At 48.6% G+C, this 22923-nt stretch overlaps 1 protein-coding gene across 11 annotated transcripts in view; it reads left to right on the forward strand.

Moving 5' to 3' along the window:
- Positions 1-22923, forward strand: part of STIM1 (stromal interaction molecule 1) — a 100878-nt gene that overhangs the window by 73170 nt on the left and 4785 nt on the right. For 3 of the 11 annotated variants that reach the window (XM_037376454.1, XM_037376453.1, XM_037376455.1), the window contains 5 exons: positions 4813-4990; positions 9446-9613; positions 11002-11102; positions 11556-11791; positions 17158-17557. In XM_037376454.1, coding sequence (XP_037232351.1) covers positions 4813-4990; positions 9446-9613; positions 11002-11102; positions 11556-11791; positions 17158-17557 — 1083 coding nt within the window. The other 8 variants (XM_037376458.1, XM_037376460.1, XM_037376461.1 and 5 more) reach the window with 8 other exon arrangements.

The raw sequence follows: 22923 nt of genomic DNA on the forward strand, positions 1-22923 counted from the left end.
ATTTTAGATAGGTGCTTCCTATTTCTTTACCACATTTAATTATATAGGAGCAGTGAAATGTACAGTGGTTGCTACTCCCAGTCTGACTCATATCGAAAGTATATCAGATCCCCACCCGTCAAAATTATAGTAAATCCATACCTAGAGGGGAAGAAGAGCCTCTTCCAGGAGTGTAAGGTAATCCAGCTCACTTAGAATGTGTCATCCAGGCTGATCAGGTTGTTACACCCTTGCTTTTGACAGGGAAAAAGCATGCTGGAACAGTGGAAGCAATCAGTGGAATTACACATCCCCTCTTGAATTCTTTGAGCTATATGTAAAAGCCTGTGCTTCCCTGCTTGCATTGTGATACCTGCATCCAGGAGTGTTGCCTGGAAAGAATGAAAAAAATAAATAATTTTGGAGTATTAAATATGATTATCTAAACTCTAGGAACCTGGGCAAAATACTGTAGCCCTGGGAATGTGAGCTCTACTCAGAGAAGTTATTGCAGTGGTTCCAGTAAAACTACTTCTCGGACGACATGCTGTGAAAGAGGCCCTCTGTAAACACAGGAGCCTTCTAGGAAAGAAAAGAACATTAAAAACTGTTGATTACAAACCAGTGAGGTTTTTTGGCAATAAGGTATTTTTTAAGGGCAGATTTAGCAAATAACATAGTGTGATAGTCTTGGGCTGTAACTAATTTTCATTACTTTTAAGTGTAATTTTGGAGGATAAACCTTAATTTGGCTGCCTTATAAGATGATGGCTACCTTCCCAGTGGCTTCTCTGAAAGCGGAGCACAGCCCCAGGTACACAAGCTGGCTGCGCACAGGTGGTGTAATGAGCAGCCTGTGCAAAATCCAGGATCTCAACAATGTCAGCCTGCCATGGAGACTTGCAAACACCGTGTCTTCGGAAACGTACAACATACCCACAAGCCTTCAGCCTGATTTCTCACCTACATGCTCATGACAGCCTTCAGGGAATTTTCCTGCATGTTAATGTTGCTTGAAAGGCTTTCATCTTCGAGCGTGATCATATCCGTTGGTGTCTATGTGGGGAGCAAACACTTGAGAGAGTACCAAGGTGATGGTGCCAAACTGGGCACATATTTCTGGCAGTAGCACTGATACATGACCTGCTTGCTTTTTGGCATAGAGATAGAATAAAGTGCATTTCCCCTCTGCCTACTGCGGAGCTGGCTCTAATCCCGCAGCTGGTCTCACAGAGCTTTGGGTAAATTTACATTACAGGTTGGAAATACCCCAGAGAAAAAGTTTTATTTTTTTATGGCCAGGACATGGGGATTCCTTCTCAATATCCATCTCCTGGCACAGCAGAGCTCTGCCCAGGGCAGGGGGTCTCTGCTGGGTGTCACTGAAGAGGGCATCACACCAGAGGTCCAGACAACACCTGCTGTGAATGTGATGTGTGGGGAATGACCTTGGGATCTGCTGCCGAGGATAGAGCCACGTAAACAAGTAATGTGCCTGGGAAGTTCAGCTAATGCTCTGAAGCCGGATAGGAAGAAACGCAAAACCACGTATACTGAGCATAACTTGAGTCTTAAGCCATAGCAGCTTGTGATTTTTCTGCAGGGTGTGCAGCTGGGAGGGCTTGTCGTCCAAAGAGGGCACTGAGCTGGGGCTCAAGAAGCGGGAGGCGAATTCCTGGACCTTGTGGGACCTCTTGGCACAGGACTGATGTAATTCTTCTCTGAAGAGGGAAATAAGCTTTCAATTCTTCATCCTTGCGCCCAGCAAGGTTCAGCTGTGGTCCTCATCTGCTGTATAAATGTCAAAACCAACCAACAGCATCAGTTCCCGTGGACTTGTGTAGGATTTCTTCTGAAGTTCTGCTCAGAAACTTCTTTTCTAGAGCTTGAAGTAACCTTCTTTCCTGGCTCATTGAAACTCAGTGCTGAACAGACCTCCAGAAGGCATGTGATCCCTTTCTAGTTGCCTGCCAACTGCTAGTGCTGTTATTCGATGAACAATACACTCTTGAAGAGCTGGGAAGGGAGGATTGATATAAAAAGTCATTTTTTGTTCATTTTCAAAGTATCTTTTGAGATCTTCCCTCAACATTGACACTTCCCAGTCAATTACATGACCCATCGAGATAAAAAAGTTCATGTCTTAGCACACCCTACTGATGATTGAAGAGTATATGAAGGTCTGTATTGAAGATCTACTGATTACATTGAATTGTGAAGCCCCCAGACAGACCTTGATTTCTTGCCCTCACTACAAGTGTAGCTCTGAAGGCACTTGGTCGGTTGGCTGGGTTTGAAAAGGAATGCACAGGCATAATGTGGTTTTGTCCATAACCAACATAAGAAAATGGGCTCTGCTGTCAGGAAATAATATGATAGTAAGGGGAAATACAATGTTAGAGTGCCTTTGAGAATTATCTTAAGGATAAAATTCCTTCCCTCTTCTGCATCATAGTATGGGGGAATTTCTCCTTTAAACAGAGATATTTTGGTGGTTTGGGATTCTTACAGCCCTAGTATGGAAGAGCTTTAGCACTGATGCACAGGGCAGAGAGCGTGGGTTTATCTAAAAACTTGGAATGTCTTGGCAAGAGTCTCTTTAAATTGGGAAGAAAAACATTTGAGTTTCTGAACAGAACTGTAAATTAAAAATGAGCTTTTTCCAAGAGGAGAGCCAGTATCACGGCTGATGAGAGCCCAGCCCATCCATTCCATTTTAAATGGCCATCTGCATGCCAAGGAGGAGCCTGAGGAGGAGAAGTCCCAGGCTGGGACGGTGCACGGCTTCGCTCTTGACCTGAAAGTTAGCGATGGGTCCGGTCCTTGCCGCAGGCACACACGGGCTGTGCTCCGTCCCCCGTCCCCAAAAGCATGACCAAGTGCTGTCCTTCGATACGAGGCTGAAGGCGGGACACCTCTGCGTGTGCTGCAGGGAGCAGCGTTTGTAGCGACTGAGGATCAGTTTTTCCCTTTCTCTCGGTGCTCAGCTGGTCCAGGATGAGTGGGGGCCGCTCGGGGAGCCCAGGGGTGCCCTCCTGGGATGTGTCACTCTCACTCACAGCACACCTGGAGCCAGACCTCGCTGCCCCTCTCGTCTCTCTCCCACATGTTGCTGTGTTGGTTTGCTCTCCAGATTGGATGTTGATGATGATCTTGAGCGGGAGATTTTATGACCTTGAAATACTTGATTTCTGGTTAAGATTATTCTGTTTGTGGGTTTAGGGTGTTTTTTTTTCCCTTTTCGTTTTATGGATAGTTTTAACTTGGCCACTGAAAATCTCTGGTGTAAGCCGCTACTGGTTTTGCTAACCTCGTGAACATTGCTGGTAGCTTCATTGTAGGTTAGCACCTTATTTAAGGTCCCACCAATCCGTGGAGAAGCTGCCTCGGGAGGGCAGGAGGTGCATGCAGGAGAAGGGGCTGGTTTGGGTGGGCAGCAGAGCTTTGCTTCTCGTGGCAGAAAACATGAGTCTCCTCAGTTTGGTCTGGGTTAAAAGCATCACCTCTGCTGCTCTGACAGTATGGTTTTGTCCAGCTGTTACTGATTTATCTCCAAGTGTGACAACTGAGACTTTTGAAAGAGAAGTTCATGTTTAAAAGGTGGGACTGTTAGATTGAGGCACCTGGTTTGACAAAGTAAGCTACAATCCTTTATTGCGTTCAGTCTAGTACATGTTCTGGAAATGCATCACATCTTGATTTGAAGTTACCCAAAGATGGATGTACCACGTTCCTCAGAAATTTGGTCCAGGGTTTAATTGTGGCCACCATTTTCAAAAAAAAAACCCAAACAAAATAAAGGTATTTATTATTTGATTCATTAGGCTGGTTCTTGCCAGAAGCCCTTTAATACTCCTATTTCTTTCATTTGTCTTACTTGTTTAACATGATTTTTCAGAACCTTCATTTTGAAGTGAACCTCTTCGTTTCATTTCAACAAAATATTTGTCAAATTTCCGCCCCTGCCCCCCCCCTTCTACTTGGCAATCTCTGTGTCTCTAGTAGCACATGGGTTTGGGACTGTATTTAAAAGAGGCACTGCTGGCATTAGGGATTGTTTCGGTGGCAGCAACCAGAGACTTCGCCACCCTACAGCACAGTCCCATGTGGGCCAGGTTCATTCTTGATGCCAATTTGATTTTACTGAACTTGGGTGAGGGTTTACACTAGTGCAGCTCCCCTGAAATGCAGACACTGTAGAAACCCTAAAACGTCTTGCTGCGGCTGCAGTGGTGTCTCCTTCAGAGGGCTGAGGCTTTCCAGGCTGAACAGTTAGACCTCCCTGAATGGGTACAAGTAATCTGTTACTATTTTTTGTTGCCATGTGTAATTCCTACTAATTTAATTCTGTCATGGGGAAAAATAATAACTTCCAGGCAAGATCAAGACATGTTCTAAATTTGAAGGCTTTTGCAAGGACATTCCATCTGGGTGGTCATACCTGCTCAGGCAGATCTTCCCTTCCTTTTTTTTATTAAAGAAAAAGGTCCTCACTTTTGTAAAAACACATGTGAAAATTCAACTTAATTTGAAGCTTATTAAAGGAAATCTTGATGTGCTTTGGAAAATTATGAAGACAGGTACTGTGTATTTGATAAACTAAATGAAGCTGAGACTGCGTAGCTGACAATTTAATTTCTTCCCAGGCATGGTGAACTTTCTCCTTGACTGTTCAAATACAGATCTCTGTTGACATCAACACAGAGTAAATAAGAGCAGGTTTAGTCTAGATTGTGGCTGGCCAGCCCTTGCACTTTAATATGTAGGCTCCTTTAGCTGTGTACGGATGGCTGACACATGTAGCATTGGGCTTTTGGTCTTTGTGTGTTGCAGACTGCAGAAGGCTCAGGAGGAGCATCGCTCTGTGGAGGTAGAAAAGGTGCACCTGGAGAAGAAACTGCAAGATGAGATCAGCATTGCCAAGCAGGAGGCACACCGGCTCCGAGAACTGCGGGAGGGCACAGAGAATGAACTGAGCAGGCAGAAATATGCTGAGCAAGAACTGGAGCAGGTAAGGGCTCAGCCAGAGGGATGCACTGACATACAGGACATGTCAGCAAGAACAGTAGGCGGTTCCTCATTCTGCTTCATCCTTCTGAGAAATCCAGTGAAGTCCTGCTTATAATGCTCTTCCACCTTCACTTTTCCACTCCCCTTTGTGGAGGAAAAGATCCAAGTATTTCTTCTGCTACTCCACATTACGTGTCCCCCGTGCAGTGTAACAGTGCTGCTTCTGTGTCGGGTAGCAGGGACTGTGCAGGTGCTATCTCAGGAGCAATGTGCTGCTACCACACACTGTCCCAGCTTGCCCTGCAGAAGGAGAGGTGTTGAACTTGACCTGTAGCTGCACCCCTCTGATGACTTCTAATTCCCACTCCAAACCATAAGCTCTTCCTTTTTTTTTCTACTTTATCTTTTCATGGGTTTAGGAGAGATTTGTAATGAGTTTTCTTGTGCTTTACCATGTTTTCATAGAATCATAGAATCACAGAATGGTTTGGGCTGGAAGGGACCTTCAAGACCAGCCAGTCCCACCCCCTGCCAGGGGCAGGGCCCCCTCCCCCCAGCCCAGGCTGCTCCCAGCCCCGTCCAGCCTGGCCTTGAGCCCTGCCAGGGATGGGGCACCCACAGCTGCTCTGGGCAGCCTGGGCCAGCGCCTCGCTGCCCTCACGGGGAAGGGTTTCTTCCTCATGTCCAACCTAAATCTCCCCTCTCTCAGCTTCAAGCCATTCCCCCCTGTCCCACCACTCCCTGCCCTTGCCCAAAGCCCCTCCCCAGCTTTCCTGTCGGCCCCTCCAGGCACTGGCAGCTGCTCTAAGGTCTCCCCGCAGCCTTCTCCTCCCCAGGCTGCACAGCCCCAGCTCTCCCAGCCTGTCCCCACAGCAGAGGGGCTCCAGCCCTCTGAGCATCCTGTGGATGAGAGAGGTGTAAGAAGGTAATTTCCTTCTGAGGCCATTTAGCACCAGATTAGGATCTGTACAGCAAAGTTAAAAGAGTTCATATGCAATTCTCAAAAACATTAAAGTTTACACTAGCAGGAAGACATGTCCCCAGTTTATGTATTGTGATGTAGGCCTAGACAGAATATTGTGTATAATGCTGCTGCTAGCAAAAATGAAACGCTTTTTGCCCAGAAGGATACACAGAGCATTTGTAAAATAATCTGTTGTAGGTCAGAAAAAACACCCACCATTCCTACACCTAAAAACCCTGAGACCTGTAACAAAACCTGTAAGGTTATAATGGAAATCAAGGATGTTGCTCATGGCACCTGCATGCAGTAACAGAGGGCAGAGAGCAAGGACCTGGGAATTTTACCTTAAAACTGCCCTTTGCCCAAACCTACAAGACGACAATTACAGTTGCTCCTCCAGTTTCACCTGAGGGACAATTCTTACCTGACTTTAATTTATAGATTGGTTTAAACTGAAATTGTGTGAGCCAGAATTGCATGAGCCAAACAAGTACCTTGGATGTTCTGAGGCCATCCTCCCAACCTGACTGTGTGAAATTTTTTACGCCACCATGGAGGATGGGTAAGAAAATGAATTAAGAATCTGGGGTTTCCACTGAGAAGGAAGAAACAAGTGTCCTGGGCCATCAGGGAACCATGGGGCAGTTTAGCTTAGGTATGCAAATAGTCAGCAAACAGCAAATTTATGTCCTGCTTTGAGTACCAACAGCCCAGACGTCCACAGACGCCTCTTACTGGCTTTGCTGTCGTGATCCAGCATGATTCCTCCTGACTGGTCATCCAGCCTCTCTGCAAAGTCACTGTGCTCCATTTCAGGACACTCACTGGGACTTCTGTACTCACACAAACAGAAATTTGCCCACTTTGTATTGTGAGCCATTCAATAAGGATGTATAGCCTTCCTCTTTAACCCCAAGCCCTTATACCTGACCTGCTCCTGGCTTTTGGTGAAAGCAGGGTTTCTTCCGTCCCACTGCCCCCTCAGCTTTACGTTTGTTGAGAAACCCCGAAAGCTAGAGGTGACTTAACCGCTCTGTTGTTTCTTAGAGGCCTTCAGGAGGGATGCATTGGCAGGGTGAGTATTGGTTTTACCCACCTGACCCACACTGTGTGATTATAACATGATCACCGTCCCAGCAAGCTGTAGACCACAGATAACATTAACCAGTCACTCCCACTGACCGTAAAACTCATCCAATTTTAAGGTATCTTTGGGTCCCAGGGAATACTAAAACAAGACCTTCTTTTGCACTGGTTGACTCTTATCACTAAAATGATACCAGAGGGTTTAGAAGCTCCTACTGGAGTCAGGTGTATGAGGTGGAGAAGCAGTGTTTCTGGGATGGGACTGTCGCGTACTGGGTTGTTCATACCAATCCTCTCTCCTCGCTAGGTCATCCTCCCCCAGACCGTGATCCCAGCCGGGGCCGCTTACCCAGAGGGCATTCCTTGCTTTAGAAATTGTTGCTCTTAGCAATCAAAATGGGATCTTTGAAATCTTCACAGGAGTGTAGACACATAAAGTAACTCCTATTTGTACTGATTCCCCTGCAGAGCCCAGAGGGTTTGTGTTTGGCGCACTGCTGTATGATGGCTCATCTCAGCCACTGGTCCTTGGCTGTTGTTCTGCACCGCTTCCCTTTTCCACCATTCCCTAAAAATATTGTTCCTGTAAATGTTTTCAGCACTCCTCTACCCCAAATACCTAGTGGCAAGATTTCCTGCCCGCTTATCCTCTGTATTCCTAAATCACAGATGCTTGTGGATCATGGTCAGGGTTCTGCCTGTGGTGGGAGCAGTGCCTGGTGTCAGAGGGGAAAACCCAGACTTTCCTGGCATCTGCCGTTCTGAATTTGTAACTTTGTGAATGATTTAGGCAAACGTTATGCTCAACAAGACTAAATCACATGTAACTGATATAAGTAGTTGAACTCTTCTGTGTGATGCCTCCTGACTGCTTCTCGATGGACTGTGCAAATGTCCTCCAGGATAAAATACAGGATTTCATACTATTTGCATGTAACCTGGTGCTTTTGGCTCACTAGAAATCACACCTATGTCAGACTTGGTGAGACGTGACTGAGTTAAATAACAGGTTAAGGGAAAAGATCCAAGTTTGAGCAATCTTTTAAAAAAACGATTTTCTTCAGTCTGCTTGTGACTGTGCTCTGTGGGAGATGGAGAGGCACCGGCACCAGGCAAGGAGTGTAAGCACAGAGGTGGGAAGTGTGTGTTGGGCATTGGGAAGGGGCTGCTGCGGAGCCCAAGCAGGTCGCTGGATGCACTCCCACTGCCTCCATATTTCTTAGACGAGCTCCGAGCTGTAGTTGCCATCCTTCAGTTTCTCTGGTGTGGGACACGTTAACTTCTTGCAGGGCTTGTATCAGGCTTCAGGTTTCTTAGTCTCTCTGTATCATGTGTAATGGAAGAGAAGTGTTAATTCTTGATGGTCTCTAGCACTAAATGCTTTGATGTAAGGTTTTGGTATCTTCAACTTGCTTGTCACCCACTTACTTCTAATTTTATAATCGCTCCCTTCTCCAGCAACATAAGTAAGTGTGTGGAGGAGACCAGACCGATGGTGTGTGGAGGAGACTCAGCTGGGATGGAAGGAGAGTCCCCCAGAAAACTACAGAAACTGCTGATTCCAGACGTGTGGTTTTTTTTTTTTTCCTGGGCAAGCAGCACATGTTTTGTGTCTAAATATTTTTATCATCTTGCTCCAGTGTGAAAGTTGTCTCTTGACAAGCTCCATTTGGCTCAGTAGCTGCAGTGAGGAGAAGGCGATTGCCTGCACCGTGCTGTCAGTGATTCTGCCTCAGGAGGAGAATCTGTGGGTTTTTCAGACCTGCAGGGAGGCAGAAAACTTTGCAGAGGTTTCTAGAGGCTATGATAAGCACCCTGAATATCCTTGCCTGAGATCTCATTCTCCGTTAACTAACTTGCACATCGTACTGTCAGCTCTGGAGGGTTTACCTGTGGTTTATTGCCATTGCAAGGCAGAGGAGCTGACGCAAAGAGGCAGAGCAGGTCAGCGATGAAAGCATGCTCCGCTTCTCCTCCCTGAGAGCTGAGGCAGGACATCGTCGCGACAGCTGGAAGTTTTTGAGGCAGGAGCTCACCTTTAAGGAAAGCACTGTAGGGTGTCCTGGTTCTCGGTGGGATGGCTGCCCTGCCGTTCTTCTGTCTCTCACTTGCCCACAGTACCAGGATGCCCCATCTCTCCTCCTATTGACTTTTGCTTCTGTCCTGAGAAAGGTTGTGTGGAGGGTTTGGGGTGGGGTTTTTTGGGGTTTTTGTTTGTTTGTTTTGGGTTTGGGGTTTTTTTGGGGGGGGTTTCTTGTGGTTTTTTTGTGGCTTTTTTTTCTTTAATTTTATTTTTTCCGGTGCCTTAAAAGCACCGGGTTGGCAGCCAGTGGCTGGGATGACCCTACAGGAGGGCAGGCTGTCCCTTCCACTTCTGCAATGCCATGCCGGCTGGTTCTCTCCCAGGTTCGAATGGCACTCAAGAACGCCGAGAAGGAGCTGGAGTCCCACTGCAGCTGGGCTGCGCCCGAGGCTCTGCAGAAGTGGCTCCAGCTGACCCACGAAGTGGAGGTCCAGTACTACAACATCAAGAAACAGAATGCGGAGAAGCAGCTGCTAGTGGCCAAGGAAGGGGTGAGAATTTCATAGAATCATAGAATCATTTAGGTTGGAAAAAACCTTCAAGGTCATAATTTCTAACCATTTATCTAACACTGCCAAGCCCACCACTAAACCATGTCCCTAAGCACTGCATCTACGTGTTTTTTAAACACCTCCAGGAATGGTGACTCCACCAACTCCCTGGCCAGCCTGTTCCAGGGCTTGACCACCCTTTCAGTGAAGAAAATTTTCCTAATACCCAATCTGAACCTCCCCTGGAGCAACTTGAGGCTTTTCCCTCTTCAGCATCCTTGTCCCACATCCTCCCCATGCAGCTGCGGGAAAGGGTTTGGGGAATGAAACCTGCGGAGTTGGTTTCTCTGCACCTTTATTTCCATTTTAATACCTTAAATTTGCATATTTTTTTTTGAAGTCCAGCATAAATCTTCAGAGAGGCCTAAGTAGGGGCTGAAAATGAGAGGCAATTGCCTCTCGGGGCACAGCAGGCACTGACCTAGGCATGCCTGTCAGCTGCATTAGCGTGTCTTCTGCAGGCTGGAGCCCCTGAAGTATGAATTGCTGCCTGTGCAACAGCACTGTGGGTAGTTACTGAGCAAAAGGTTTTGTACCTATTGAGCATAATCCCTGCTCTAGGTGATTTACATGCACAGGCAGCAAAATTTCTAACGCATGCATGCAATCTGTAGCAATGAATCATTTCTGTATTCCCAGTTGTTTCAAATTTTCTGTGCCAACCAAAAAGCAATGTGCTGCAGGGAAGCTGTTGTAACATGCATTAGTCTCTATGGATTTATGCGGTAGTCAGAGCTGGCAGCATATAAAAATTTCTCTGCCTTAATATGTTTTTATTATGAACTTTTTAACGTCTAAAATGGTTTTCCTTTTACTGTGTCAGTTCTCATGTCCACGTTCTTAGTTTACCTTTTGTAAGTCTCGAGTTAAAGCCGCTTGATCTGTGAACCAAAGAGCTGTGTGCAGACACTTTAATACAGGGAAGGTAAAAAAAACCAACCTCAAACCAAAAAGCTTCCCCAAACCAACAACCCCAGGGCATTAACAGTATTTGGTAGTTTACTCATGGGAGAGACAAAACAAGGCTTTATGAGAGCCATTGGCTGTGTGAGGTAGCTGGTTCAGTCCCCGCTGACTTCAGGGAGAGCAGGAGAAGGGCCAAGGAGTGTGAAACCCTCAACCTGCTTACTCGCTGCTGGCAAATTCCTCACCCGCTGTGCTAGGAAGAATAACATCACATCCTTCAGTAAGAACACAGTTCACACTATTTACATGTGTGCGGACAGCTGCAGGTACTATTTCTGTCTCAGCCCATCCAGGATGTTCTTGTCCTCGAGAAGACATAAGGTTGTCTTCTTCCTGTGACCTTTTTTTTGTTGATGTTCCAGGCTGAAAAAATTAAAAAGAAGCGAAACACCCTGTTTGGAACATTTCATGTTGCTCACAGCTCATCCCTAGATGATGTTGATCATAAAATCTTAACTGCAAAGTGAGTATCTACTTAATACCTTCCGTTATTTCTGCCTTCCTCTTTCATCCCTCTCGTGTTACAGACACGAGTGTGTTGTAGCCTGTACAGGTGCTTCTCGTCTGACTTTGCTGAACTTCTGTTCTGTTGACTTTAGTGAGCTGGGATTGGACTTGCTCCTTTTAATCAATAACCTTTTAATTTTATCTGAGAGAAACAAGAAATCAGTTATGCAGAGCAATGAAAAGTCCCGTCAAAATGAGGGTTCGGGAAGCTGCAGTATTCTTAAGCAATTTTCCCTGGATATTTCAGTAGTTGCTGTTTTTCTTAATACCTGTATTCCTGAAAGTGGAATGAAAGATGTCTCAAATATTAAGATACAAAGCTGAACCAGTAGACTCTGTGTTTCAGACAACTTATGGTGTGTTTTCCCTTCGTTCCCTACATTCTTCCTTGCTTGAACCTTGCTTCCAGGCAAGCACTGAGTGAAGTGACGGCTGCGCTGCGGGAGCGCCTGCATCGCTGGCAGCAGATAGAGCTGCTCTGTGGCTTCCAGATCGTCAACAACCCAGGCATCCACACCCTGGCATCAGCCCTTAACATTGACCCCAGCTGGATGGGCACCCCGCGGCCTAACCCCTCACACTTCATCATGACCGATGATGTAGATGATTTGGATGAAGAGATCGTGTCTCCCATGTCCATACAATGTACGTAGTCTGTGTTAGCTGTGCGTGGTGAGTCTGTATCTGCCGGGTGCTGCAGGCTGGGGCAGACCTGGAACGGTAGCTCAAATGCGTTAGGAGGAATTAAGTCTTTTTTTTAAACAACCAAAGGCAAATGGTTAGTTTTTAAGGGTCAGGAATGTCTGTAAGCGCCAGACCACCACTGCTGGGATTGCTTGGGCCTGTTAATTCCAGCAGACCTAATAATTTATAGATGTTACTAGTCGTCATTTAAACTATGTATGCTGTTCTGTTCAACTCACTGAATTTAAGTATTTACTAAAAAAACCCAACAAAGCCATGGGCTAGACTCACAAAAGGGGGAAAGGGAAATGAAGTGCATTTTCCCTATCTCCCCTTGGCTAGAGCACTTGTTTGGGGTATAAAAGGACTTGAAGACACCCCCGCCTCATGCACAGCTTTGGACTTGCACATCTTGCCATTCCGCGTGGGGAGGAACGGTCTGCTGTGGTGATGCTGCCCACCTGTAACGACCTGTTAAATGTTTCCTGGAGCAAAGCCTGGAAGCCCAGTGCTCCATCTCCTGCGCATGGGTTGTAGTCACCACAGTGGACGTTCTCTTGTTCCATATTGGTGACTGTTCCTAAACAAAGTGCATCAGCTCCTGTGAGGAGGAATGGGGCTACTGGAGGGGGAGGCTGGGTGATCCTGCTGTCATCAGCCCAGATCTCTTGGAGGAAGCAGTTGAACTTGGGTCACCCTGTGCCTGTTGCACTTTCAATTGCTGAGCTCTTGGATTAAGTGGAGGCTGTCTCCTTCTCTGCAAAAGGTTTGAATCAATCCTGGCTACTGTTCCCATGTTCAGCTGACCCAGATTCAGCCTTGCTTCGCTCAAAAATGCATTTTCCAAATACAGTTTCCTATCTCTAGCTATTGCACAAGAGAATGAGAGAACGGAAGACGTTCTTTGACCCCCTGTGACAGCGGTCTGGGTGGCACAGGGAGCAGCATTGGCTAGAGCCCAGCTTTCTGAGCTGGAAGAGGGGAGCCCATACTGACAGTGTTAGCTACAGGAAACTTAATAATTGTCTCTGACTCGGGTCACTTGCTGGAGGGATTCATCAAGGACAGGTCTGTTTAACTGGGTAGAAGATGTGGGGGAGGAACAGAAGAGTCTTGGGGCTGGCAGCATGCGCTGCAGGAGATGCTTTATGTGCCATAGCCATCCCCTCCTTGTGGTCTCAGGCTCTGGTTCGATGCCGTGAAAGTCTGGAGGCGAGTGCTGAGGTTGAGCTCAGGGTGACGGGGGCTGAAGGCAGAGCACTGAGCGTTTGGGTAGCCTGCAGGATGTGAAGGCAGGAGCAACCGGGGGTCTCTGCACGTTTCCTGGGCTCAGCAAACATGGTGGTTGCGGTGGGGGTTGATGGGGTTGGGTGTACGTAGGCAAGGTTTAAAGCCTCAGACAGGTAATGGTGTCCTACTAGTCTTCGTGATTATCAGTCACCACTAGAAAGCAAGCTAGACAGCTCTAATAAAACTCTTGCAAAGATGCAAGCTAGGTATTAATGAGAGAGGGATGTCTGAAGAGATGTCCTAACACATGAAGCACGTTCTCCAGAGGATGTGAGCTGTACAAGGCACGAGCCTTCATCCAAGATTTTAAGCCTCAGCTTCTTTGTGCCTTGCTGGAGACACCTTGAGCGAGGTTTTTGCAGCCAGGACTTGCAGTTCCATCAGTCCAGTGACCTGCAGTGAGCCGGCCTGTCTGCCTCTGTGCCGCAGCACTGGTGGCCATCCCTGCGGGTGATAACTCCAAGTTCCCAAAGCAAGGGAATCTTTGCCTTGCCCTGGGGGATTTTTTTTTTTTCTTTGTATACTAAAATCACTTCAGGAGAGAAGCACAGAGTTTTTCCTCCCCAGACATGTTGGGGGTGTTGCTGACTGCCCGTGATGATTCTCCTGGTAAATCACATTTTTCTCTCTCCCACTCACACCTGGTTGGCCCATCCCAGACGCAGCCTGGCTTTTCGGGCGCAGGTTCAGTGACCGCTCGTCTCTGTCCTCGGAGGATCAGTCCCTCTGGAAATACCCTGGTTTGGTTCTCTTCAATTATATTTTAATTTTTTATTCTACCCTCTGCCCTTTTTGCTGACTAAAATGCGTACACAAATTTTCCAACTTTCTGGCACAGAAAACTAATGAATGTACCTCTCTTCACTGAGTCATCAGCATCTTTACTAACTTGCAGGAAGTCTGGTGGGATGAAGAAGAATCACAGTTCACTGTAGTTCTCACGTGCTCTTGGGTTTTGCTTTTCAAAAGAAATCCAGTTAGGAAATGTGGAGAGTTGTTCTTACCCCTGAGGTGGAGATTAAGGATTCAGGCTAGGCCAGGAGGAGGTGATAACTTTCCGTTTCCCATCCCACCTCCTTCTCGGTGCAGGTTCTGCTCACAGCCCCTCCGCTGCCAGCTGAGCCTGACCCCGATCCCTCCCCACTGGGGCTGCTGCTGATTGCCATGCCTTTCTTCTCTCAGTATCATTAAATAATTTGAGCGATGCTATTATGCTAATCTGTCCCTTATGCCGGGGACACAGGGACAGCACGCTCAGCCCCAGAGATGCCAAGCCTCCTGTTTTCTGCTGGAAGCCTTCCCTTTGTGGAGCACTACCGAGCGCTGGCCATCATGGCATGGAGGAGGACAGGCATGTGCAGCAGCAGAGAAGGCTGTGCGCTGGCGTTGGTTAGGGCTTGCATGGTAGTGGTCTTCCTCAAGATGATGAGCAGGTTATTTAGCTAACATTGACAAAATGTTTGTAGTGGCTGGACTGAAACGGTGTTTGGGGGAAGCGAGGGTCCGCTGTGGCTGTGCAAGGCTGAGGTCTCAGCCTTTGGTCCTGTGCTTATCGTAGGGTAAATCATGCAAAAGGAGAGACCAGAGGTGTAAGGCGTCAAGTTGGTAAATGAGGAGTGGAACACCAGGGGAAAAGAAGTCCACCAAACACCCTTAGGGAAAAAAGCGTGATCCAAGAGAAGAAGAAACTTTAGCAGAAACCTGTAATCCCAGTTAATTATTCTGCAGGGCTTGAATCCCTGTTAGCCCTCCAAACAGAGGCTTCTAAACTGTATCCCTGCCAGCAGTGGGCAAGTAGGGATGAGCTGTGCTATTCCTGTCCATGCTGCCTTAGTTAGCAGCATTGCTGCTGCAGAGGCACAGCAGGAGAGCTGGAACATGCTCCGGTTCTGCCCCTCGCCGCCTCTGATCAGATTTTTGCAGTCCCTGCCTGGAAGCAAGGGATTTTTTTCCACCTCGACTGTGTGTGCCTCAATTTTACTTAATTTCAGCTCTGGAGCGCCTAAGAAAAAAGATACCTTGAAGTAGAAAGTGGATGGTATAAAGAGCTCCAGTGAAAGGTCTGTAGATGGGCAGTGTAGTACAGCAAGAAGCAGCAAACCTGAGTGGTGCAACCCTGTGAGAGAAACTGTGATGAACTTTGGGAATGTGGAAGCAGCAAAGTTGCCTGAATTATTCTTGCTTGTTCCTTCTTCCACTTGAAATATGTCCCACAGTGATCCTTCAGGTACCTGAGTCGTCGCTGTCAGATGAGCTGCAGGAGGCTCGTGTTTCCTGGCTGTACGCTTTTATAGCAGTGATTTGCTGGTTCTTCGATTCCTGAAGGAGCTCTCCTTCTACTCCATTCCTTAGCTTTCCTGTCTGTTCACCTTTTTAACCCATTTTTACATGTATTTCTTCTGCATATAAAAAATCCTGAACAATCCTGAACACCTTATCTCCTGCAAAAGAAGGAACATCTTGTACGGAAATTACAGCTAGTGGATTAAACACAACCAATCTGGTTGTCTTCAGGGTGGCGGTGCAGCCCAGTGGCTCCTTAGTTTTCCACATGTAATGCTCTGCCTGACTGGAACGAGCATGCAGGAATCGCCATCTCCACCTCCACGCAGGTGAAGGTGCCTCCCTGCACCTCTCCGAAGGCGACTCCTGCCTCTGGCTCGGTGTGTAGGTGTGCTGCAGAGGTAGTGTTGGCTGGGTGCAGGGGAACTGGCTGAGCTCTCTGGCCTGCGTTACCTACGAGGTAGGACTACGTGGCCAGAAAGATTATTATGATCTTTAAAAGCTATTAATCAGCTGGTGACCGTGCACTTGAAGGAAACAGTCCTCTGAACCAAGACGAATTTGCAATTAGGGAAAAATATTTTTCAAATTGAATCATAGAATCACAGAAGGGTTTGGGCTGGAAGGGACCTTCAAGACCAGCCAGTCCCACCCCCCCGCCAGGGGCAGGGCCCCCTCCCCCCAGCCCAGGCTGCTCCCAGCCCCGTCCAGCCTGGCCTTGAGCCCTGCCAGGGATGGGGCACCCACAGCTGCTCTGGGCAGCCTGGGCCAGCGCCTCGCCGCCCTCACGGGGAAGGGTTTCTTCCTCATGTCCAACCCAAATCTCCCCTCTTTCAGTTTGGTTTAGCGTCTCTTTGATCAGTAAGCTAGTCACGAAATGGACTGGGAGCCGGTGATACCACTTTTGGACCAGAGCTATCATTTTGGGTGCAGACTGTGATGAAAGCCTGTGCCAACCCAATTAATACCATCGTTACTGCACATCTGCCACGTGTCCCAGCCGTCCTGCCCCGCAGAAGGGTACGAGGCTGGGAGGTTTCTGCATCTTCATAGAGGCCTTCCTGCGCCTGAACACATGGTGCAGCTGTACTTGGCAGCCCTGCTTTCGGTCCCACATGCCTGCGCCTTGCTCCAGGAGTTGCACCGGCACGGCCATGCTGGAAGCCGGAGCAGAGCTGAGCTCCGCTCCTGGAGTCACCTCACTGGCTTTAGGTGCCTGCATCTGGACTGAGCACTGGAGGCTCCTTTTTTAGGCTGTGTAGGGAGATAGTACTGCAAGGCATGAAGCATCTGAACAGTTTGGATGTCTGCGTTAGGATGAAATGAATCATGCCCTGAAAGTACCGGCTTCTTCACATTTGCTATAAAGGGAGCCTGGGTGGTAGCTCTGACGTAAAGTTGGATAGGATGAATCATGCAGCCAGTTTCTGCTCCAAGCAAGATGATCAGATAAGGTGTTCAGAAAGCACCTATATCGGGAATGTCAAACATTTTTTCACGGGCTGGGCATTAATCTAGCATGTTAAGCAGTAGCACCAGCTTAATGCTTCTTCTGCATTAAACCAGCATAACTTACAGCACAAGGTGGGATGGCTGCAGTGGCCTTGGGCAGGTGTCCCGGTGACAGAAGGCACAGTGCTGTGGTGCTGTAGCCCTGGCTGTGGGTGGCAGCTTTATCGCGGTGCCTCCTTGCTGATTTGATGTGCAGTCTCCTTCCAGCTGCATTCACCATTCTCCCCTTTCTCTCATTGCAGCTCCTGCCTTGCCCACCACAGTTCGCCAGCGCCTGGTGGACCCACAGCACGCCCACGGATCTCAGAGGTTGGTAGAGAGTTACGTGCAAGGCCAGAATGAGTCAGGCCAACCTGCCCATTACCGGGCAGGCAGAGTCTCTCTCCGTCGAATGCATAGCCTCTCCTCTGGACAGTCTTTCAGTTCCGACCTTCCCAGCACCAGCCCATCATGTGCTGCCACCACCACCTCTTCCACCTCTTGCTCCTCATCCACCACCACTGCATCTGCTCCTGCTTGCCATGTCCACCCTATCTATTACCATCACACCACCTCCTCTTATTTCCTTCAGATGGACTCCATCCCTGATCTACCCCCTCCTGATGTCACCTCTGGAGTTCGCTGTCGCACTGAGAGCTTTGGGTATATTGCTGTTTCTTTTTTAGCTCCCTCTTGCCTGCTGTGTCTCAGAGCTGCTGCTTGCTCGGGTGCTCTTTCTCCTAGATTCCTTGTGCCTTTTCCTTTTGGGCCTTTATTTCATGATTTTTCCATGTTTGTTTCCTCAACCGCTCTCCTGTGCTAGTGGACCCTCTAAGGAGTGCTCCATGGCCCATTCCCATACCAGCAAACTCAGTGGGTGCATAAACCAAGGAGGTGCTGTTGTTTAACTGTAGCTAAGCAAGCGAGAATTCTTGGGCACTCAGTTATTGCTAAATAAGTCAGTCTTTCACTTGGGTGATGCACCTGTGAGAACAAAGGTAACACAACTAATCAAACAAACACTGACCTTATTTGAAGCCTTGACTTATTTGGGGTCTTCACAAGCGAATTGCAAAGGAAACATGTTGGGTAGATACTATGAGATAGTAGTTGGTGTTGCCAGAGGGATGAAGAGGTGGCGAAAAGCAGCATTCAGGAATTTTGTATTTCAGAGTGACTCTACCTCTGGTTCAGTAGGGGATGAGGCATGGTTGTGTTTTGACTAAGGAACATCTGAATAATGAGGAGGGAGTTGGAGCTTCTTATTGCTGGATCACTGGCATTAACTTGGTCCCTTTCAATAGTGACAGCCAGCAAGTGATGGCTCTTTGGAGACCTCTGTACGATGGCATCCAAGGGACCGGTTCCCATCCACATCCCTAAATCCCTGACCTCTCCTGATTCATTGTGCTGGCATTAGAGAGGCAAATGACTGGGTGGGCTGTAGATGCGGGAATCCTGTCTGGTCTAACTGGGGTGCTGCACAGGGCCCTGGGGCAGCCATCCCCAGTTCAGAAATGTTCTTTACCCCAAGCACAGAGGATCGTGTTCCTCGGGCGGCCCCAGGGTGGCTTTCTTCTGAACAAGGTCCGTGGGCAGCAGTTTTTGGAGGTCCTCGCCCCGTGTGGCTCATGGACGCACCCAGCTCCAGAGCACTGTTTGAGCCTGCATCTGTTCCGATGTTTGGTTTAAACTCTCGGCTAAGGGGTGAGTGGGGTGTGTGGTTTGTATGGTCTCTAGTTCAGGGGCATTGCAGGCGCTCAGTGCAGAGGTGTCAGCACTGGAACAGACAGTGGAAGGGGGCTGTGATGGGCCGTCGGGAGTCCTGTCCTCCTGCTCTGCTGGGGAGCTGCCTATGACCATGGCCAAGTCATTTCATCTCTCCGTTCTGTGCTTTCTCCTTGGTAAAATTAAAAATAGTCTCCTTATCCTCAGTGTTGGGGAACAGACTTCTGGGAAAAGGCTGGAGGTCTCTCAGTGAGGAAGTCGATAGGGGCAATGTCCTTTCATGTTTATATCCAGGCAGGATGACATTCGAAGTCAGCACATCTTCATTCCTCCCAGCACATTGTACCATTATTCCTTTATCTGTAGGTACCTCTGCCCTTAGGCGTAGGTTCTCTCCTGACGTCGTTTACACAGTCTCTGTTTCGGATGCCTCACCCCCTCACTAACTTGTGTGTCTCACAGCTGGGCTGCCTGCGGACCGGAGCATCCCTAAGCCCAGGCTGCGAGCAGCAGCGCCGGCAAAGCCCCACGCAGCCCCAGGCAGAACATGGACTCTGGAGTGTCGGAGAGAGGGGGAAATCACTGCACCTGCTCCACAATTAGGCAATTACAGAGCAACATTTTGGTTAATGTAGTAATGTTTGTTTGAGATAACAAGCAGCATAATTAAAGATTTAGATTAATTACTGCCAATTTGCGTGCAGTTGCAGCTGTCCTGGTTTGACCGATAAAAGCTGGGAATGCTTCTGGTAACATCACACAGCCCCTGTTTACCATCGACCTTCCTGTCTCTGTAGAAAGCAGGGCTTGTCCTGGGAGCTCGAAGGTTGATGTACTGTTTCAAAAATAGCTGTATAAACATGATTATTTTTTTTCAGCTGAGGCCTGTGATACACTTAATTGCTGACCAGGTTAAAGTCTCAATCCTGCAGACTCCCCTGAGAGTGGCAGGGGGAAATGTGGTATGACTTTGGGATCCTCATTAGGAAAGGCAATGCTGCTGAGGGGTCATTAGAAGAGAATAACTGGGGTCTTCTCCTTATTCTCCACAGGCAATTAGGAGCTCGTCAGAACCTCATAGGTCACAGTTCAGTGGAAGGTGGGACTGTTTTCTCTCTGTTCCCATAGCAAAGACCACCTGTTGATGCAGGATAATTTAGCAGTGGAGTTTTGCAGGGTATGAACTTCTCACCTAAGGTTTGCTTCAGCTACACAATAGCAGATGACTCCAAAATCCATGCTCATCCATTCTCTGTTCATTTCAGAAAACAGAAATGAAGACTTGGGTGCCCAAACGTGTTCTTATTTTGTTGCTTTTAATTTTTTGTCAAACTGCATCGTTAGCAGGTCCTGCTTAGATGCATCTCTAAAAATACGGCCATGGAGGCATGCCACAGCACAAGCCAATATATTGCTCTTTCTCTTTTATATAACCAGTCTCGGAGGCCTTTACATACATCCCTCGAGCTCCGCAGCCTCCCAAAGAGGCAAGCAGAACAGATGGGGAAGCTGAGGCTGAGAAAGGCCTTCCAGGGAGTCATTGCCAAGGATGAAAACGGAACCCAAAAAATTCCTGGCTTCTGGCTCCCTTGGTAGGAGGAGAGTGCTACCTTGAGTGCTTTGGGCTGCTGGATCGCTTTAGCCTCTCTCGTATCCAGCAGATGCCAATGTTGGCGAGACCTCGCAAGAGATATCATCTCAAACAAGCTGTTCCCCCAGAGAAAGGCTCGGGGATTGCTTCTCTCCGTGCAAGCTGTATACGGTGCTAAAGTCTGCTGGGGGTTGACCTGGTAGGGACCTTCTCTCCAGGCAAGGCCAGCGCGTGGCCGGTGAATTGCTTTCATGAACTCCTCACTGTTTGCTTCTCTTTTGCAATTGGCTTCAGAGGATCCGGTGCAAATAAGGTCAGAGCTGTTCTGATTTTGAAGGCTGATGTGTGTTTTTTTTAATGTTAACGAAGGGGACTGGGTGTCCCTGGGGGGGAGAGGGGTTGGAGGATGCTGTGTGCACAGAGGTTTCTGCTGCCAGTGCCTGCTTCAAGTGGTACCTGTGGATGAACGTAATGGAGATGGGAGTGTAGGACCAAATCCCCACGCTGGTGGCCTTTTTCCAGCGGGGATGGGAGGCGGCAGCCAAAGCAAAAGCAGTGTCAGTAATCCACAGAAGAGAGTCATTCACAGCTCTTCCAGAATGGAGGGAAGGAAATCGCTGTTGGATTTGCGTTGTTGAGGCTGTTGCAAAACCTCCGACTGTGCCGCACCAAGCTCAGCAGAATAACTGAACTATATAGCAAATCTGACTCTGCCTTAGGGGAAGCCTTTGCTGCCGTGGTACCATGTGCTAGCTAGGTATATAATGTATAGCCTTGCAGCTATGGGTGCTCTTCGTAAAGAGCAGGGAGTGGTAGAGGCACCGAGGTCTGTGTGAGGCAGGTAGACCAAGCCCTGCTCTTGTGTCAGATGCCCTTGAGCCACTCATAAGCTTTCCTGCAGCCTCTGTCCTGGCCCACCAGAAATCATTCAGTGGGCTGCAGAGCTGAAGAAAAAGATTCTAGATCATCCTCCTGCCCTCTCCCCTCTTTCTCCACCACTGCCAGACTTTCTTTACTCCATGCTTTGCTCTCCGCTTCTTTTGTTTGCAAAGTCAGTCCATTCCCATCTTCTCACCCTCTCTCATTTACCGCGGTCGGTTCGGATTCGTGGAGTGGCACGGCAGGAAGCGCAGGTGAAAGCAGATAAAAACCAGCAGCAACGTGTGCATCCTGCCTTCACGTAGGTGAACGCTGTCAGCTTCACTCTTCATAGATTGTAAGTGGGCCCAGCTACATCAAAAAGAAAGCAGCAAACAATGCAACATTGTGGCTGGGATGGAGGAACATGCTGTCTTACATCAGGCTCCCAGGTATTTTCATGTTCAGTTGGTGGTCTGAGGTTTTCAGGAGGGACGAGTATTCAGTAGTTGCTGCTGTACCGCAGAAGTTCTTTCTGTGAAGGCACCTTCCCGTCATACCGTTGAGGCTGGCTGTGTCCTGGGCTAGCATTTCCTCTTGAAAATGGAGCATAAGCCTTGTGAAAATTAGCAGGATAAAGGCCAGCCCTTTTTGGCTGAGCCTCACCCAAGATGACTGGCAATATCCTGGCAATGATCTTTCCTTCCCTCTTGTCCCGACACTGGACTTGGGAGCATCCCCTCCTCTTTGCTTTCTCGGACAAAGCCAGTGTGCATCCCAGGGAGTCATGTCCCTGCAGGCGCACACCTCCCCTGTCTTGCACTTGCTTATGGGAACCACCAGGAAGGATCATTTTGGGCTGTAGAAAGTCCCAGCAATAGTTTCCAACTGTTGGCATTCACTTGTGAAAATCAGTTGGTGCCCGTGGGTGCCGTGGCAGGGATGCAGGTGGTCCCCCTCTGCGTGTGCCTGAACATCCAGCTCCGTCAGCTCTCGGGGTGGGTTAACAGACCAGCCGGCCCCTTGAGCCATCCGTGGCACGATGAGTACTGTGCCCATCTGCTGGCTCCTCACGTGGTTGAACTGCAGCTTTGCAGAGTGCCCTGGGAGCTGCTGCTGCTTGAGGTCTTCTCTTGTCCACTGCTGACGTGCCACTTGGCATGCTGGTGTCAGCAGTCACGGTGTCCTGCCTCTACCCTTCAGGAATGTATTCCTGAGTTACAGCTGGATAGATTATGAGTAAAATTGGTTAGCTTAGAACCATTGGGATATCTGAAAAGCATGTGCTCGTACCCTGTTTCCCCCATCAGCTCCTTCAGTCCCCCTCTGGATGGCAAGCTGGCAAGCTCAGAGAGAAAAAAGTGTGGTCCGACAAGGTTGGACCAAGCACAGCACCCATTGCTGTGCCATCCGTCCGCTCCCGCACAGGGCATCCCCAGGGATCCACAGCGACAGCCACACCTGCAATGGGGAGGTGGGCCCTGCAAAGTGACCACCGACCCCTTGATGCCCAGGGGACCCTCTGTTGTGGTGAGAGCGGTCCTGGGAGGAGACGTGGTGGCTGTGGTGTGCACCAAGGACCTGCTGTGAGCTGCTCACCTGCCGGCATTGGCCAGAGGCAGTGTTTTGCCTCCCTCTACCCGGGGTGCAGGACCAGCTGTCCAAGGATCAGGTTCCCAGAGTCTGCGTTTGGGGGAAGAAAACCCTCCTGGACCAGAGGATGTTTCTTCATGTGCTGTCGTCATTTTCTCCACGCACTGCCATAGCCACGGGATTGCTTTTGGCTCTTCTGGATTTAGGACTGTGCACTAGCTTGTGAGAGAGGGAGAGGCTTGCTGGATGGCCTCTGAGC

Source organism: Falco rusticolus, chromosome 2 (assembly GCF_015220075.1).
Source record: "Falco rusticolus isolate bFalRus1 chromosome 2, bFalRus1.pri, whole genome shotgun sequence".
NCBI lineage: Eukaryota > Metazoa > Chordata > Aves > Falconiformes > Falconidae > Falco > Falco rusticolus.